The 19461-nt window shown below is 44.9% G+C and overlaps 1 protein-coding gene across 1 annotated transcript in view; it reads left to right on the top strand.

Moving 5' to 3' along the window:
- LOC146859709 (1-aminocyclopropane-1-carboxylate synthase-like protein 1) overlaps window positions 1-9112 on the top strand; it is a 164897-nt gene extending 155785 nt beyond the window's left edge. The window contains exons 14-15 of the mRNA XM_085643455.1: window positions 6945-7098; window positions 7855-9112. Coding sequence (XP_085499581.1) covers window positions 6945-7098; window positions 7855-8144 — 444 coding nt within the window. The 3' untranslated portion in view covers window positions 8145-9112. The remainder of the gene's footprint in view (window positions 1-6944; window positions 7099-7854) is intronic.
- Window positions 9113-19461: the final 10349 nt, after the last annotated feature.

Genomic DNA, 19461 nt, shown 5'->3' with positions numbered 1-19461 from the left:
GGATGTGTAATACTTTTTATTTTACTCTCTGGAAAGGGGACGAACATCACTTGAGAGTCACAGCGTGCTCCTGACAGAGCCCAATGCTGTGTTACACCCACCATTGCCTGCCGAGTGCCACACACCTCTGTGTTGTATTCCACTAGCTAGTGCATATGCTATGACACTCTCTAGCCCATGTTCACTGTAACACCACCCCGTGAATATGTCATGCCACACTTGTCTTCGCACGGGTTATATTGCCCTATCTAACGTGCCTTTCTCGATGCCTATGTTATAACGCACAGTGCTATGCCATACATATTACAATCTGGGATCCATATCTTTGTCACAGTGCATATGCAACGTTACACTCCCCAGCACATATTTTATATTACAACTTTAGAGACTAGTTAGGTTACACAACACTGCCCTGTGCATATTACACTCCAAGGCGCATATCGCATAGCACGCGCTAGTGCCTGTGCTATCTCGCGCCCTCCAATGAATCTGTCATTGCGCACAATGTATTGCATATTATATTTCACACCCGGTTCATCTTATATCACACTTTTTGGTGCATAGTTTATACCATACACTATATCTAGTTTTCATTTTCAATCGTGCTCTCAGGACTATGTTCTATATAACACTGTGTTCACCTACCCTTTTCACGGGCATTACATTTTGCGATAGGGGGTGGAGGGTCAGGGGGTGTTTCTGCCAAGTGAGCCCGGAGTCAGTCACAAACGTCCTCTTCTTCCTGAATAAAAGTGAGATTATGCTGCATACTTGTTCATATTTTAAGTAGTTCGCACAGACACAATGTTTTAAAAACAATAAAGTTCCTAATACCCGCCTTCTCTGAACAGTTAGCTTGCTGCCCCATCCCCTTCCTCCCTATCCTCTGTTGTGTGAATCCATGGACTAGCCTCCTCCCTCCTGCCATGCATGGTCTGATGTGCTGCCACTGCCCTCAATTTAGTATGATGTACCAGTCCACTCCTCCTGCCCTCCATTGCCCAATTCTATGCCCCATCATTGACCTCCTGCTTAAACTCTGTGCTTAGCTTGCTGCCCCTATTCTCCTTCCCCCTGCCCTCCGATGTCTTTGTGCATGCCCCTGCTCCATCCTTTTTGCCCACCATGTCCCATGGACCTGCCACTCCTATCTACTCTGAGTGTTCTGTTGAGCTGCCACTCCCCTTCCACCTGCCAAGCATTGTCAGATGACTGTAACCTGTCCCTGCCACCTCCACCCTGCCTGTCCACATGCCATGCCCCTATCCTCTTCCTCCTGTCCTACATGGTCCATTGTACTGCCACACCCTCCTGCCCTCCCTGGTCTGTTGTGCTGCAACTGCTCCTCCTGCCTGCCCCGTGTGGTCTGTTGTGAGGTCCCTTCCCCTGAACTTTCTTGTCTGTGCACAGGTCCTGACCCTTCCTTCTATCCTCCATCGTCCTTTGTGCATGCCCTTCCACCCTCCTTCTTGCCCATCATAGCCATTGTGCTGCCACTAACCCTCCCACTTGCCATGCATGGTCTTCTGTGCTGCCATGGCCCCTCCCACCTTCCCTGTGTGGTCAGTTAGCTGCCCCTGACCCCCTCCCACCTTCCCTCCATGGTCTGTGTATATGCCATCACAGTCTCACTGTTGCTCTTCATGGTGTGTCTTGCTTCTAGTGCCCATCCTGCCTGACCTCCATGGCTATCTTGCTGCTCCTGTCCTGCCCCCTTGCCCCCAGCCCTACTCCCTCCCTCCTGGCTTGTCTGTTCCATTGTAATGCCCCTGATCCGTCCCTCCTGCCCTTTATGGTCTGTTATACTGCAGCTTTCTCTCCTGTCTGTCCATTATGGTCAGCTAGCTACCATTGCCTCTTGCCCCTCTGTTCTCTGTTGTCCATGTGCATGGTCCTGTCCCCTCCCTCTTGCTTTCTATGGATTGTTGTGCTGCACTCCCGTCCTGCATGCCCTGTGTGGTGTATTGTGCTGCTGCAAACCCTGATGCCAGCCCTGCAGGGTCAGTTTGGTGCACCTCTCCATGTCCCTCCTGTCCTCTGTTATCCAAGTCCATGTCCCTATCCCATTTCCTTCCATGATCCAATCTACCATACTTGCGAACATTTTGAACTTGGTAAGAGGGAGATTTTGAAAAAAAACTGGGGTATTGATTTTCCCCTTTGAGTTACATTGAAAAAGAGGATATTGTAGACAGGAGACAGATCAAATAAAGCCCATTTGAGCTTAAAAACATTGGACGTTTCCGGGCTGAATCGGGTCTGTTGGCATGTATGGTTGTACTACCATTGCCTCTTCCTTCTGCCCTCAATGGTCTATTACATTGCCACAGCCTTGAAGGAGGGTAGTTTTTGTATCACAGGGGGCCCCTGGCCCGTTCTGTCCACACCTGAAGTATGAGACCCTTGTCCTTGCCCTGCCAGCTGAATTTTAGGCCGTATTAAATTGACCAGCGGGTCCTGTGTTGCTATATAATTATCCTGAGACATCCTTACCACTCAGCCAGTATAAAACCCCTGTGTAGGCCCTTCTGTTCAATATGTAGGCCTCTTTGTTAAATTGACCATAGCTCTGCAATTTGAGTGTATAGCAGTCTGAAGGCAGGTCTGCGAGGCCTTCTGATCCAAACTAGTAGCCCCCACCCTACCCGAGTGCTCCGTGCTCGGTATCAAAGTTCAACATCCCCCTGAAGCTGTCGACATACAGTAGGCTGCATCCTGGACTGGTACTTGCTTCCTGGGCAGGTTTCCCGCTTTTAAGGAAGTGGCAACCGCAGAGCGTCAAGTTAGGAGAACTGAGGAGATTTTATACATGAATATATTGAATTCCCGTACAATACCCATTATTTTCTGCTTGCTCTATGGAACTTACGATAAGCGATTGGTCTGAGAGACTGACCTTTTCACCCAGTCCATTGTCAGCATTAAGTGGGTAAATTACGAAATGTCTGGTAAAATCTGCAGACGAAGCTTTTGGGTAGCATACGTAGGTAGATGTAGCGTGCAAAGGAGCCCACAAAATGATATAAAAAGGGAGCACCCACAGATATCGACGGACTACCTCGCCGTCTGTATGTAGGTTAACAGGCAGTGCAGGTTTTCCCCAAGAGCTGGGAGCTCTTGTCTTCCTTTGCTTAAAATGTCTTGCTCTGCTTTGCTTGAAGTATCTTATTCTATTTTACCTATATGAAATGTCATGTTATGTTTAACCATTGTTCTCTTTACTTTTGCATTTAAAAGATTTTGTATTGTAATTGCAGGAATGCTTGCTCTAAGAGTAAACGTGAGTGTTCCTAGGTAACATTTTCCTTGGTGTAACTTGTTTCTCATGATGCATTTATAGATGTGTTTTCTCTCTCTCTCTGTCAGTACATTAATTGAGATACAGAGAATATTATGACAGCTGTATGATTATCTGGATTCTGTATTTTGTACTTTATGTCTCTATTCTGCGGTTTCTTTGAAGTTGCATCTTCTCATTAAACTGCCATTGTATTCTGCCTCCAATTCCATGTCTCATATGTCTGTTTTCTTCATTTTTGGAGCAAGCGTTCCTAGGCACCCCGGCTCAAATTAAGGTGCCCCTTTTGTCCCTGACTCACTCTCCTGCTCAGTTCTGTGGTGGCTCCCGGGGATCTGGGGACCGCCCCTAGCTTCCTTGACCCGTAATAGATCTTCCCTCCAACAGCCTCTCTTGCAAGTCCTGTATTGTTGGTTTGTTGCCCCTGCCCCCCTTTCCACTGCCCTCCATAGTCTGTTGTGCTTCCACGGCCATTCCTGCCTGCTCAGTGTGGTTAAATTGTTGCCTTTGCACCCTCCTACCTGCCTTCAATTTTCAGAGTCCGTGCCCCTGGCCTCTGCCTCTCAACAGTATCCTAATGAACAACTAGATTGCTAACATTCTATGTTTATTACAAAAGTGTGGAACGCCTGACATCATCTTGATGTAATCAAAACTGTAATACCTAGAGCATTTCCTTTAGAAATTACATATATGAGAGGGTCTTATTGGCATCAAATTTATGGTTAGTGCTCTAAAAGACTAAAATAAGGACATATTTTCTGAGTTTTCAAATAGCGACAAAGCACTTTTAAATTATTTGTTATCTTTATGTTTTTTTATCCAGTTGACCACTTGATTAAATGTTGCACTTAGGGGAGAGGATGTGGTGTTACTTCCAGAACTGCAGACTTTGCAACTGGGGAACCAGGTTGAAGTTTCTGCTTCAGCTCGACATTCTGTGATTCTGGTCAAATCACTTAGTCTCCCCATGTCTACAACCAAAATGAATTTGTTCTTGTGTGATGTAACCAATGCTCATGTAAAGCACTCCAATACCTGACAAGTCTGCACTATATAACACTGCAAAAACACAAAATAATAAGTGTTTTGCACACTTCTGTCATTGGGCTATATTTGGGCTACATCTGGGTGATTTTGGGCTACATTTGGGCTCTTTTGTCTCCGGTGGCCATCTTGGGAGATTTATTTGTTATGAAGTTTCCTAATTTCCTCATGTACTGCAGTCTCCTCAGTAGGAAATGCTTTCAGTTTTTTACTTTGATTCCATCATGAAGGTATTCAGATATGTCACACATTTGCCATAAATTCTGAATGTTAGCACTCTAGTTGCTCATTAGATCACTGTAGTAAAACTACTGCACCATGGAAGTCTGCTCCTGGTATTAAAAGTGCATGTTTCAGTCTGCATGTCAGAATTTTTTAATGAAATAGAAGAGGATTTGAGAAGTCACTCAAAATGTGCCCTCATTTTCTTTCTTCAGCATTAATCATAATTTCTATGGCAAAATGAACCTCCTCATTGTGTTCCTTTTTAAATTAAATGTTTTAAGTGTTACCAGTTTATTCCAATCAAGATGGCTTCAGGTGTGCCATACTTTTGTCATAATGAAGACAGTAAGCGCTCTAGTTGTTTTTAAGAACATTCTGGGACATTCTGTCATTGGGCTATACTTGGGCTACATCTGGGTGATATTTGGGCTACATTTGGGCTCTTTTGTCTCTGGTGGCCATCTTGGGAGACTTATTTGTTATGAAGTTTCCTAATTTCCTCATTTACTGCAGTCTCCTCAGTAGGAAATACTTTCAGTTTTTTACTTTGATTCCATCAAGAAGGCATTCAGATGTGTCACACATTTGCCATAAATTCAGAATGTTAGCACTCTTTTTGCTCATTAGATCACTGTAGTAAAGCTACTGCTCACCAGGGAAAACTGCTGCTGGTATTGAAAGTGCATGTTTCAGTCTGCATGTCAGAATTTTTTAATGAAATAGAAGAGGATTTGAGAAGTCACTCAAAATGTGCCCTAATTTTTCTTTCTGCAGCACTAATCATACTTTTTATGGAAAAATGAACCCCCTCATTGTGTTCCTTTTTAAATTAAATGTTTTAAGAGTTACCACTTTAATACAAGCAAGATGGCTTCAGGTGTGCCATACGTTTATCTTAAGTAGGACTGTTAGCGCTCTAGTAGTTCTTTGGAACACTCTGGGAAGCTGCAGTAGAACACAAAGGAATCAACTGACAGTCTCTGCCCTTGTTGGATGTACATGTTTTACTGAGAATGTCAGACTTCATTCTCACATGACTGAGAAAGATAATGTGAATTTACAGAAAATAAGCTCTCAGTTTAACCTATAGATCACCTTCCAAACCTCTGTGGTAAAAGCATGAGAAAATATTTTTCTCTCAATCATGATATCCCAGCAGAAGGCTTTTTCACATGGTGAAATCACCTTAGAACATACCACAATTCCTAAAATGAGTATGGTACCATCAACAAATGATTTATAATGTAACTAAAGTCTTAAAACCTTCTATTAACTGCAATGCTTTTTAATGAGGTGCTATCATGTATATTGGTCCCAAGATGGCTGCCAACACTTCTTGGATGAAGTGCTGACAGCCAATCAGATCTCAGGATGAGATGTGTGGTTAGGCTCCGCCCACATATATATATGCTTTTAAATGCTATTTTCTCAGGAAATACTGAACAGATTTACACCAGACCTGCAAAAGGCACTTCCTTGACCTTATGGCTACCTCTCTGCCAAATTTCAAGTAATTCTGTTCAGCCGTTCGGGCTGTAGCTGTGTCTAAAGGTCCTATGGAAAAATGCATGGGGAAAACGCGTTTTGGGACCCCCCTTTTTTTTCGGCCCCTGCTTGACGAATCCCCCCGAGACTTTCAGGGTAGGAGCGGAGCGTAGCGCCCCACCTATTTTGAAAATTTCGCGAGGATTCGTCGACCGGCGCCAAAGTTATTCCAAATAGAATGTTGCGGATTTCCTATGGAAACAGGGTCCTAACTATAACTACCTACTGGCGACCGCCAGTAGGTAATATATATATATATATATATATATATATATATATATATATATATATATATATATATATATATTTATTTATTTATTTATTTATTTATTTATTTATTTACTGAACAAATAAAGGTTAAAGTGATATTATAGTTACGTGAAAATGTAAGTTTAAAGGTAATATTATAAGCTAAAAAAAATGGAAATTCACCAGTTATAGTTAACTTTAGTGACTTTATCAGTGCTGTCATAGGGCATGTCAGGAGTGATGTAATATGGGAGGTCATAAGTAGTGCATTGCAAGTCGCAGTTACTTCAGTTAACTGTAACTGGTGAATTTCAGTGTTCTTTTTGTTCAAAATGTTATGTATAAACTGAAAGTGGGGCACATTTATCCCAATCCTAACATTGGAAGTAATAGATACAAAAGAATTTACTTAAGCTTACTCAAAGAAAGTAGATAGTCCAGTTGGATGACAAACTCAATTTGTTTACATCCTGACTGCTCACCTTGCTTTTTTTTTTAGAGTAGTTATAGAGGGAATATCCCATTTGTCGTTAACCATCAGTTGTTCATCTTTGTCTTTATTTTTTTCTTGCCCTTACAGTACCTACGAACAGGCACATTTGAAGAGGAAGTGATGTTGTGGAGACGCTTCCTGGATAACAAAGTCCTTCTCTCCTGTGGAAAGGCATTTGAGTGCTGCGAGCCGGGCTGGTTTCGGATCATATTCGCAGACAAGACTCACCGTTTACAGTTAGGTGGGTTTCTTGGCTTGTTTCCATACTCTTCTGTTGTAGACTGCTTCTGCTCCTGCTGAGACTTGTTGAATTTTCTCTGTATATGTAAGGCTGGAGCTCCTGGTCATATCTTTAAGACTGTCTTGTCTCCTGTTCCAGTAGCCTTGCTTTACCACCCTGAGGGAATCAAGTGCTTGTAATCTGTAGACCAGTGGATGCCCAGGTCTGAGTGGATTTCAAAATAAATTGAGTTTTTAGCAGGTCATGCAAGCATAGATTTGTTTCCTGTCTGATATTTCTGTGATAATTCACTCCAGATTTGCCACCTTCTTAGTAACTTTGTTAAATCTCACCCCTGTTCTGAATCGCATGCAAGTGACATGTTGCCCCCCCCCCTGCATTTCATGCCCACAGTGTTACTTCATGATGGCTTCCACATAAAAAGTGGCTATAGATGCCACTAGTAATCTGTCTCCATAATAAACTCTTTAAATTGGTTGGTGAAAACTATCTTTGCCAGTTGGGCATATCTTGATTTTGTTTCCTGGAATGGATGCTATTTGTGCGTAAAGGCATCGCTGTAGAATATTTGTAACCTGTGTTGAATTTCAAGCTATTTCAAATAATTTCTAATTCTCATTTTCTTCAGTGTAACACAAGACTCTGGTTGATAGCAGATAATGGTTTCATCATTAGTGCCTCATTGTTGTCAACTATTTTGATCGCAGTGTATTGTTGAGAATCTTGTAAATTGACACCCACTCTGCTTCTCCATAGGAATGCAAAGGATCCGAAAAGTGCTGGAGGAAATGGAACGTGAGATGGTGGCTGAAGAAAGGAGTCACCTAGACCAGGCAGAACCGGATGGAAAGGCAGACAGCACAGACGAAGTGATCTATGTCTCCAGCAACCAAGAGCCCTCCAGCTCTAACCTGGGCGACCTGATAGGTCTTTTGCAGCAACAGATGCGATCCTCGGACTGGCTGCAAAAGAACACAGTGGAGCAGTTCGCTCAGGAGAACCCAGAGGTCTTTGATGTGTTTGCCAAGCTTATGGGCAAGCACTAGGCTCTGGACTGATCCTGTGTACCAACTTCATTCCTATTGTAGACTTGGACTTGCCTACATATTGTCCAGATAAACAGGTTCATTGTAATGAAACTGTTGTCTGTGTGCACAAGAGAATAGCATCACACCAATGGAGAAAGTGGTAGGCCCTAAAATGTCAACAATGTTGTCTAATCCTGAAGACTCTGAAACATGTTACCTCCTGCAGGTGCACTTTCTAAAGCCTCTGCATTTCCCAGACCTGTGCTGACATACAGATATGTTAAGGTAACAGAGAGCTGTGTCATGAAGGATGCAAATGAATTTCCATGTTATGCACTGTTAAAAGTAGCCATGTTTGTCTCAAACGTCCTGCGCAGGGAAATGCCTGTCATATGCTTTGCTTTCTTGTTTTGGCTGGCAGAAGGGGAGGGGCAATATTGTTTACCAGAGAGGGGCCAAATCTTTCAAAACAAAAGCTGATTGAGTCATGCACGCTCTTTTGGACCGAACCAGACAAGCAGGTGGTGTGCAGAATAACAGAAGCTTCAGTACTGCATATCACTTGACTGTTTCCTTCTATGAAGCTGATCTATGATTTCAGATTGGTTGTTAGAAAGATACGCAAGATCAGAAAGAAAATGTTTCTATTAGGTATCGGAGGATAGCAGCACCTGCCCAGCAGGGCATTGGCAGCACATGTCTCAGGAATGTCTAGAAGTCTTTCTGTGGAGGTCTGTCCACAGAAGAGCATGCCGACAGGAGGACTGGAACTCCCCAGGAACACCGAAGGGACCCCTTTGAAGTGTTGCAGGACATTGAGGATTTCCAAGCAGTTTTGTCTGGGGTTGGTGCCCTGAGACATTGCCTTTTTTCAAGTTGAAAAGAGATGCAGCTGGCTACAACCACAAAGCACTGAACATCCCCTGGTTTCATGGGAGTATCGGAGCGGTTTTGTCCCATTTTTATAATAAACCTGTTTTACTGTCTAAGGTTTTATATTAAATTATGATATGTGCTATTTGTAAACAGCAGATTCTGGCTGTGCCATCGCCTTTTGATGGTGCTTCCCCTCTCTCTGTCCTTTTGACTGCTGCATGGTCCGTATGTCCTGATGCCTGGGACCCAGTGTGTTGGCCTACCCGCTCCATGTTTTCACGTCCCCATCCCTCTTTGTGTGTTCTCTTATACTACTGTTTGCCTGTGCCATAGTCTATCAAGTGTTCTTTTCTTCCTGTTTCCACGGCTGTGTCCACATCCATAGTACATTTCTCCCTGTCGGAGGCCCTATGTTTTTGCTCCAGAGCCAATTTCCTCAGCCCCCGCACCCCGGCTCTCTGCCCCAGTATCTGTCTATTTCTCCTTTTCACATTCAGTGTCATTGTTTTCCTCTCCTGGACTTGTCTCCCTATCCCAGTGTGCATGCTGGGTGCTGTCCTTTGTCTCTTTGTTCATGTGTGTGTCGCAGTGAGTATACAGCATGTATGCCCCAGTGTCTCCATGTTCTTAGGTCTGTGCCTCTTAGTCTCACTGTTTGTGTGCAGGTCTCACACTCGCATTGTACCTATTATCGTTTGTATTCCCCTACCCCTATTTGCATTTCGTAGGCCCGTCATGCTCCTTATTCATATGCAACTCTAGTGTCTCCCTGTTCCTACAGCTGTGTCACCCTGTGCCCAGGTCAGTGTCTGTGTCCCTAAGGACTTGTATTTGACTGTATCTGTGTCAGATTTAATTTACAAGTTCCCCTTTCTACCTGAAGCAGTATACAAATCTCCCTACGCCTTGTTCTTGTTCTCCTTATGTCTCCAGTTGCTCCCTGTCCTTTCTGCTGTGTCGCAAGGTTTACGTGCCCCACTTTCCCCAAGGTCCTCTTCAGTGGCTGGGTATATCTGCATATGGTGTTGTATCTGTGTCTCCAGGTGGCATTGTGTTGCTTCCCCCATCTCCAATTTCTCACTCCTTGTGGTTAAGTCTCCCTGTCTCTGTACTCCTATCTCAAAGTCCTGTTGGATCCCTCCCCAGGCATCCAGTAGGACTTCTGTCTCTTTCCTTGACTTTCTCTGTCCCAGTATCTTTCTCCCTTTTCCCTGTCTGACTGGCCCTTTTTCTATGTAATATGGCTTTCTCTCCATGGCCCATTTGTATGTTTTTGTACCCACGACCACTGCCTCTATCAAACTAGCATGGTCACTGCAATCATTTCTCACTTTCCAACGGTCCATGTTTGTCTTTCCTCTCCAGCCCAGTGCCAGTGTTTTTTCACCAATGTGTTTTTTCTTAATCATTTATGAATGAGACTGTTGGCTCACCAAAGATCACAACCTGTCTTTTGTGCATACGTCCTTCATGAGATTTCCCCTATCAACGCAGATCCCAGGGGGAGGATTGGGGGGGAGGTGGGTAAGGTAAAGGAATTGTGGTTCAGGAACAGCAAGAATCTCTACATTAGAGTTCTGTAGCTCATTAAAGAACATCATTCACTGCAAGGATTTATGCAGGTCTGGAATGCAGGGTCAGTTAAGGCAGGCTGCAATGCTCCTGACACTATGCCTCCACAGGCTTCTGCCCCAGTGCCTATGGTTAAATCGAATATCCAGGGGCTTGAGTAGGTGTTTAGGTCGAGCAGGAGTAGTTGTGAACTGTCCGGAAGTGATCCACAGGGTTAATTGTAGAGTCAGGTCTTCAGCTTCTTGAGGACTTTGAGTATTGAGGACAAGTTCCTAATTTGTTGGGTGAGGACATTCCAGGTCTTAGCGGTGATGTAGTAGAAAGAGTGAGCTCTGGCCCTGCTTCTGTGAATTTGCGGGATATGTGCTAGAGAAAGGTTAATTGATTGCAGTTGTCTGGTGAATTGGTAGAAGTGTAGGCTGGGGTTTAGGTAGGCAGATCCATTTTGGAGGGCTTTGAATGTGCGGGTGAAGAGTTTGAATTGGTAGCGTTTCTGTATGGGGAGTCAGTGGAGCTCTCTCAGGTGAGGTGAGATGTGGGTGCTGCAAGGGAGGTGGAGGATGAGTCTTGCGGCAGCGCTCTGAATGTCTGGAGTCTCTTTGTGCAGTGGGTTGGGATTTCTGCATAGAGTACATAGCTATAATCAAGCCAGCTTGTGATGTGGGCTTCAGTCGCGATGCTTCTGGTGTTTTGGGGTTACCACTTAAATACCTTGCGTAGCATTCGAAGGATGAGGAAACAAAAGGTGGTGAGGGTGTTTACCTAGGATGCCACGGTGAATTTATTATCCAGGATCATCCCTAGATTTCTGGCATGTTCTAATTGTATTGGAGTGGGTCCTAGTTCCACTGGTAACCCACTGGCTACCTGAAGATACTCGACAGGGAACCAAGCAGCTCAGTTGAATTCAGGAGGCAAATGCACAACCCGAAAATCCTACCTTAGATACAAACCTCCGTAGAGGCCCTTGGTCCTGCCATGCTGCAGGAGGAGAATGGCTTTCCCAAGTGAGTGCCCGATTTTGGTGGGTGGCAGGTACATGATGGTAAAAGAAACCATGGATACTAGAACATTAATCCTGACAAATCAAATAGTGATATTGCTTCTGTTCTACCCCTCTCCAAGATCCTGTACTATATATATTAGAAAATACAAGAAAACGAAACCAAGCACCTCAAATAGTGAAAACATAAAGACGAGAGGGACTCCAGGAAAGGGGTTATCTGGACCTACAAACAGAGAGATACCTATAAGCATGATTGTGGGACTCTTGTTTCTTTTTTGTATTTGCACTTTTTGGTTTCAAACCAAGAATTAGGAAAATACCTATATAAATGTCTTTGAGTGATCACAGCCAATGCTTGCGGATATATTAACAAGCAAGAGCATGGTGAGCTCTTGTTTTCAAAGATCAGCACTTTTGTTTTGTCAGTGTTGAGCTTTAGGCGGTTCTTTTTTTTCATCCAGCCAGCCATGCTGGTCATGCAGCTTGTGTAGTTGTTTATTGGCATAGTCTGTCAGGGATAGGATAAGCTGCATGTTGTTGTAGGGTATGATGTTGATTCAGTGGGCTGTGGTGATGCCTGTGAGGGGTACCTTGAAAATGGTGTTGAATGTTCCCCTAAGAGATGATCCTTGTAAGACTCTACCGATGAGTTTCATGGATTCTGAGCTATATGGTGGGAGCCTGACTCTTAAGTTCTGCCTGACAGGAATGATGTTATACATTTCAGAGCTAGTCCTTCTATTTCGGTGTGGAGAAGCCTTGAGATGATGGTGTGGTGAGAGATATAGTAAAAGGCTTCAGAGAGATCGAGCAGGGAGAAGTTTGCGGTATCTCTGTGGTAGAGAATGGTCCGGATGTCGTCAGTGGATGCTGTGAGGGGTGTTCCTGTGCTGTGGTTGCTGCAGAGACCTGATTGCGTGGTTCCCAGAAGTTAGTGATGTTCTAGGTGACTAGAGAGTTATTTGTTGATTGCCTTCTCCATGACCTTGCTGGGGAGAGGTAGCAATGAGATGGGTCAGTAGTTGCTGAATTTGCCATGGTTGGCTGACATTTTTTTTGGGAGGACTGGGATGATTGTGCAGTTTTATGGTTATGTTAATCATTGACGTGAGCATGATGTTATTGTGGATCCTCCTAAATTGTACATGTGAAGGGGACATAGGTCTGTGTAGCCTCCTGAGTGGATAGCTTTCATGAATTTGGCCATGCCCTTGATGGTGAGTGGTTTCCAATCTGTTAGGGGCTTGTCTTCGCACATGGTGGTGGGAAGTTGGTAGAAAATGTCCCTCGCGTTGGGCTGGTGTTGAAGGTGCTGTTGATCTTTGTAATTGTGTTGTAGAAAAAGTTGGAGAGGTTTCTACAGAGTTCTTGCGAGGGTGTGATGGAGTTAGAAGCAGCTGCGGGGTTGGAGAATTCCTTGACGATGGTGAAGAATTCTTTGCTGTTGTTGGAAACGATTCCTATCCTTAGTGCTAGGGCATTTTTTTAGTTTCTTTGATTTGGTGGTCGTAGCGTCTGTGTGCGTCTGTTTCTGGCAAAGTTGTCCCAGCTGGTTTTCCATTTCCTTTCAAGTTGTTTGTAGTATTGTTTGGATTCTCTGAGGTCCTCAGTGTGCCAACTGGCTTGCTTGTAGGTCCTCCTCTGGTCTGCTAGAGGGGTCCAAGGACATTGGCGCAGTTAGATATCTGTTTATTGAAGTTTGTTACATAGTGGTTTGGGTTGTTGGTGGGAATTAGCTGGTTGGTCCTGAGGGTTGTGGTCCAGTGTGCTTCAGTCATCTTATTCCAGCTGTGTCTGGTGTTCCTGGGTATAGTCAGAGTGGTGGCTTGCCGTGTGTTCATGATGAAGTGAAAGATGGAATAGTCTGTTCAATTGAGCGGGGTGGTTGTTGCCTGGGGTGAATCTGGGATCCAGGGTCTGTCCTGCATTGTGCATTGTATCCTGAATGAGCTTGGCGAATCCGATGTTATAGGCTTTCGAACAGGGCTGCTGAGTTGGGGTCCATGGGGCCGTGGAGGTGCAAACTGTGGCCGCTGAGAAGGAGGAGGAAGTCCTTAGAGCTGATGGCGAAGAGGGCCACCAAATCTGTGATGAGGTTGCAGAAAGTGTTGCGCTGTACCGTGGCCTGTATGAAAGGGTTACGCTGATGTTTTTCTTTTTTGTTTAAAGATTGAAATGCATGTGTTCCATGAACTGATTGTTCTTGTCTACAGACGAGGTAACAGTTAATTGTATTCTTGTAGATTATGGGGAGGCCTCCTCCTCGCTTGTGAGGTGCTATCTTGTAGCCCATCGGGATGTATTGTGGTGATGACGAGTGACAACGCTGGGTTGAGCCAGGTTTCAGTGATGAAAAGAAAGACTGTGGTATGTATTTCGATGAGATCCCAGATCTCTGTGGCATGTTTACTGAGTGAACCTGTATTGAGAAGCATGCAAACGAGGTTGGTGGTTTTGGGGGTGAGGTGTGCGTACAAGCTTTTGAGGGGGTAACCGGTCAATGGTTCTACCATGATGTAAGGTGAAGCGTGAAAGCAGTGTTCATAGCGGTGAGGGTTGAGCACGTGGAGTTTATTGGCACTGTAGCTGTGGCGGTCTGTCAGACTAGGGGTCGTGATGCTGGGAGTGGTCAAGGCACAGATGGGCACAAACGAGCTTGCCTTTGGTGTGCCAATGTTGCTACATGCAGCAGCTTCCATTAAGTAGCTCCTGTGGGAGGGGTGGAGCGCAGGGGAGTGGTGGGCATGTCGGGAGGCAGGAAGAAGACATGGCAGAGATGGTAAGGAGCAGGGAAAAAAGAGTGGGAGAGGGTTGGAGGGCTGGGGAAAAGCAGTGAAAAGCAGTGAAGTGCAGAGGGACATATTTTAAAGTGGCACAAAGCAGAACATAATGAAAAAGAATGAGAAAGAGGCACAAAACATTAAAGGAAAAGTGGCACAAAGAGTAAAAAAAGGCACAAGTGAAGGCAGGGAGTGAGAGAGAGCAGTCAAAAGCCAAAAAGCAGTAAAGAGGCACAAAGAAGTAAAGAAAAGTGGCACAGAGTGAAGGCAGCAGGTGAGAGAAACAAGTGCAAGAGGGCAGTCAAAATGGATAGAGGCAAAGTAGAGCGGCAGCAGTGGGAAGGGTGAGACAGGGTCTCGGGTCCGAAAAAGCCTTAGGGCCTTATGACTTTGGCGGTGTGGGAGTGGGGCTGCCATGCTGCTGCCTTTCTCCCACACCACTAAAGCCAAAACAGACTGCCTGCTAAATTACAACTTTTGTTGCTAGCGGGCAGTTCTGTGGCGTTCCCACTCTGGTGCTTTTAAAATAGGCACCGCAGTAGGAACTTCATAGGATGTTCCTGCCTGGACCGAAATGCACAATGTTGTGTATTTCATTACATGCAGGAAAAATGAGGTGAATGCAAGCAGGGGGGCACACCATGTGCCCCACTGCATGCAGCCCATGGCACAGAGGCCCACGGGGCCATGTAGGTCCCCTCTTTGTTTCCTCACTGCCACACTTTACCTGGCAGTCGGCGGTGAGGAAACTCCTAATATACTTGGCAGTCCCGCAGCGGCACCACCACCATATTAAGGTCCTCAGACTGCTGCACCACCGCCAGGGATTGTGGATCTCTGGCGGCAGCAGTAGCCTTAGGCAGTTCAACCACCACAGTCCCCTATGCGGTGGTCTGATTGCCAGTCTAGCAATCCACAGACCTTTATCATGGGTTTGGCAGTCAATTGGATCACCACACTCAATAAGGACCTGTTACTGGTTGAAAGCCCAGTTACAGGTATCTGGGGGAGCTGGGGCCTTAGCACCTGATTATCGGCATGTTTAAGTCTCCACATAGTTTGTGATTAGAGTGGTGATCAAGTCTCTATCAATGAAGTGTGAAGAGATTATCATAGTCCAGTCCATACAGCGATATTGTGTAAAGATAATGATATTTGAGTTCCCACTGACTAAGTGTGTGTTTACAGGCATGTTTAGGCCTCCACATAGTGTGTGATTATAGTGATGTTCAAGTCTCTGCCGACATAGTGTGTGAAGATTATCATGGTCAAGTCAATCCAGTGATAGTGTGTGAAGATGATGATATTCAGGTCCCCACAGAGATAGTGCGTGGTTATAGGCATGATCAAGGGTTTCACATATTGTGTGCTAGTAGGGCTGTTTGAGTCCCTCCTGAGATACAGCATGAACAGAATCATGTTCAAGTCCTCAGACTGATAATTTGTAAAAGATGTTTAAGGCCCCACTAAGAGAGAATGTGAAGATAACTATGTTTAAGTCCCCAAAATGATTTAGTTTTTAGAGATGAAGTTCGAATCCCCACAGACATAGTGATGGAAAATAATGAGTTTCAAGTTAATCAAATAAAGATCATGAGTAACTAGAGTACTGTTCAAGGGCCCACAGATATATGTGATCAGAAAAAGATAGTGTGTAAGGATAATCATGCTCATGTCAAGAGTTGGGGGCTTATTCACAAATTTAAACTCACACTTTTAAATTTACAATTTTTTTGCTATTCACAAACTACGTGTTAACAGTAAGTTCACAACTGCTGGGGTCTGACAGTCGGGGCGGAGAACTCCGCACATAAAAAGATAGGCCTGTCCTATATTTTTGTGTGCGGAGTTCTCTGCCCGACTGGAGTCTTGGCAGCCATAAACTTACTATTAACTTGTAGTTTGTGAGTAGGAACAAAATAATTAACATACCAGGCTTGGGTGAAAAGCTACACTTCACTCACAGAGTTTTCAGAATTCTGGCACTCTGCAGTGGAGTGGAGTTCCTAGATTCTGCCTTCCAGGCTCAAAACAGTTTTTTTGTTTTCGTTTGCAAACTCAAGATTTGTTTTGGTGCTCACGAGCGAGCACCATGATATTCTCAGGCCGCTAGTGAGCATGCGCGAAACTCCATGCACGCTCGCATGCCTTTTGCCTGCAACAACGCCAATGTATTGCTGCTCACGAACGCACCACTCAAGAAGCTTTTGTGCTCAAGAAGCAGTTAAATATACAAAAAGAGGTGTTCGAGGCATATGAGCTGCAGATCACACACTATGCATAGATCGCCATCTGGTGTTGGGCCCGGATGTTTGCACTTTGTTGTTGTATTGGAATAGGTCTTTGCAAGTCACAAGATAGGTGACTCCTCCTCTGGACAATAGTGCCCATGGGCATCGACTCCATCTTCAGATTGTTTTTTTCCACCATCGGGCTCGGATGTGTTCGTCGCGCTCCAGTTCGGTGTCGTTACCGTTCTACCTTTCGACGCGCAATCCTTCACCCATTCTTTGGTATTGTTTTCGATCGCGTTTCCCATACGACGTGCATCTCTACAAACTTGAATTCTTCGATTCCGGTCGTCGACGCAGGCCTCCGGGCCTAGCTGCACCATCAGGCCTTTTGGCTCATGGAAAGAACTCCTTTCAAAAAGTGTCCTCAATGTGGATCCAAGTTTCCACATGCTGATCTTCACGAGGTGTGTAACCTCTGCCTTTCGCCCGAGCACGAGGCCAAAGACTGTCCAACTTGTGCCTCTTTCCACTCCAAGTAAACAATACGGGATCGTCAGGCTCGAAGAAGTATGGCTCGATCATCAACATCGTTACCGGACGATATCTTTCAAGAAGGCATCAATGTACCGTAGCAGAAGCAGATCGAAGAGGGCAACATTAGCGCCTCCGAAGCCGACGACTCCGACGTCGAAGGCAACCCCATCACTCCAGGCAGTAAGTCGTAAGTACTGACGTCGACCCCTCCCCCCACCCATTCATAAAAAGGCTTTGGTAACACCTTCACCTTCGGGGCTAGGTGCACACCGGGACAAAACTTCCCACGCCCCGCCTTCGGGCTCGGCAAAGAAGTCAACACATAAGCCTTCAGGCCACTCGGGATTGAGCCAGCCTACCGTCTGTACCGAAACCCCATCCCCGGAACCAAAAACAAAAGACAAACCCAAAGAGAAACCACTGTCTTCGTCCGCACCGAAGCCTGGTTCCACATCGACGCATTCGACACCAAAATCCACTGGCACTAAACCTTCGGATCTGAAAAAATCATCGGAACCAAACAAACAACCGGTTCCAAAGACCACTGGCACTGAACCTTCAGATCCAAAAAAATAATCTAAACCAAACAAACAACCGGTTCCGAAGACCCCAACGGAACCCAAGAAAACTCCTGATTCGAAACCTGAGGAGCATAAAACAACTCCAAAACTTGTGCCACACAAACAGTCGGACGCCAAAAAATCGGCACCGAAACAACACACTCCAGAGGAGGAGCTTTTTCGACCTGATCCAACCAAGAAAACTCTCGAAATAGACCCAAAGACAGGTCAACTTATACTTAGTCCTTCCAGGAAACAGAAAATGGACAAACCTGCACCAGCTCCACTCCCTTTAAAGAAGAGAGACATTGCCACTTCTCCTTTAAGAATTCCTTCTCCACCTCCTCCTCCACACCACATCTCCTAGTCCATCTCCAGTACCCTCACAATCTCCTCCACCTCAGGATGATGAGGACGCCTTTGGGGAGGAAGGGGATGATGAGCCTTTAGGGGAACCTAGTCATCCTAAATCCCAAATGACCCATGGGACAATTATGGCACACCAGATGTTCCTGATACACCACAAGATGATATCTACCCATCTAGACCATCCCCTCCAGAGGACACTATAGGATTCACTCAGCTCATACACAGAGCTGCAGAGTACCACGGTGTGAATTTGCACACAGACCCTATAGAAGAAGATTTCCTCATAGACACTTTTGCACCATCTCAAAGGTCCACTTCCATTCTCCCAATGTTAAAAGGGGTAATCAAACACGCCCCTGAAGTCTTTAAGGATCCTGAGAGGGCTAGAGTCATTAACCCCAGAGTGGAAAAGAAATACAAGTCTGCCCCAGCTGACCCTGTTTACATTAAAGGGCAGCTTCCCTTAGATTCCTTGGTAGTCTCCAACTCCAGGAAAAGGGCTAACTCCCAAACCTCAGGCGATGCTCCACCTCCTGAAAAGGAGTCAAAACTGTTGGACGCATCTGGTAAAAGAACAGCGTCCCAAGCAGCCAACATATGGAGAATTGCCAACACACAGGCTTTGCTGGCTAGGTGCGATAGGGCACACTATTACGAACTAGAGACCCTACTACAACACCTTCCAGATCAATATAAAACAAGGGCCAATGATCTCATCCAGGAAGGCAAACTTATAACCAATACCTCCATTCGATGTGCTCTGGATGCTGCAGACACTGCCTCCCGTGCTATTAATACCAGTGTCCTTTTGCACAGACATGCGTGGCTACGGATTTTGGGGTTCAAGCCAGAGGTTCAAACTACCATACTAAACCAACCGTTTGACCAGGAACATTTATTTGGGCCTAGTGTAGATTCATCTTTGGAGAAGATGAAAAAAGATACTGATACTGCCAAATCAATGGGAGCTTTGCAATCGCAAACTCCCAGAATTTCCTTTTGTCGCTCCTCTTATAGGGGCGCCTCTAGAGGTTTTACCACTGATAACTCCTCCACCTCCTATAAAAGTCCAATCCAGACCTCATATACCAGAGGTTATTACAGAGGAGGACAATGAGAACATCAGAGGGTCCCTGTACTCAAAAATAGCATGGTAGGGTAGCAGGGAATACACAATTCAAAATACAAAAAGAAAAACCCCTATTTAAAGGATAACCTCTCACATCCACAGAATAGAAACAATGATTTGTGACATTTGTTTCATTTTTTATTATAAAAATATAAAGTATTAATCAATTTTTCTTTTTTTCAAATAATTCATTGAATTTTGTTTGTTTGAAAATATTAACATATAGCCAGCTATTCATCAGGCTAAAATCAACGAAGCAATACAATTTACAAAAA

Source organism: Triturus cristatus, chromosome 3_1 (genome assembly GCF_964204655.1).
Source record: "Triturus cristatus chromosome 3_1, aTriCri1.1, whole genome shotgun sequence".
Taxonomy (NCBI): Eukaryota; Metazoa; Chordata; class Amphibia; order Caudata; family Salamandridae; genus Triturus; species Triturus cristatus.
This window is presented reverse-complemented; position numbering and strand designations above follow the sequence as displayed.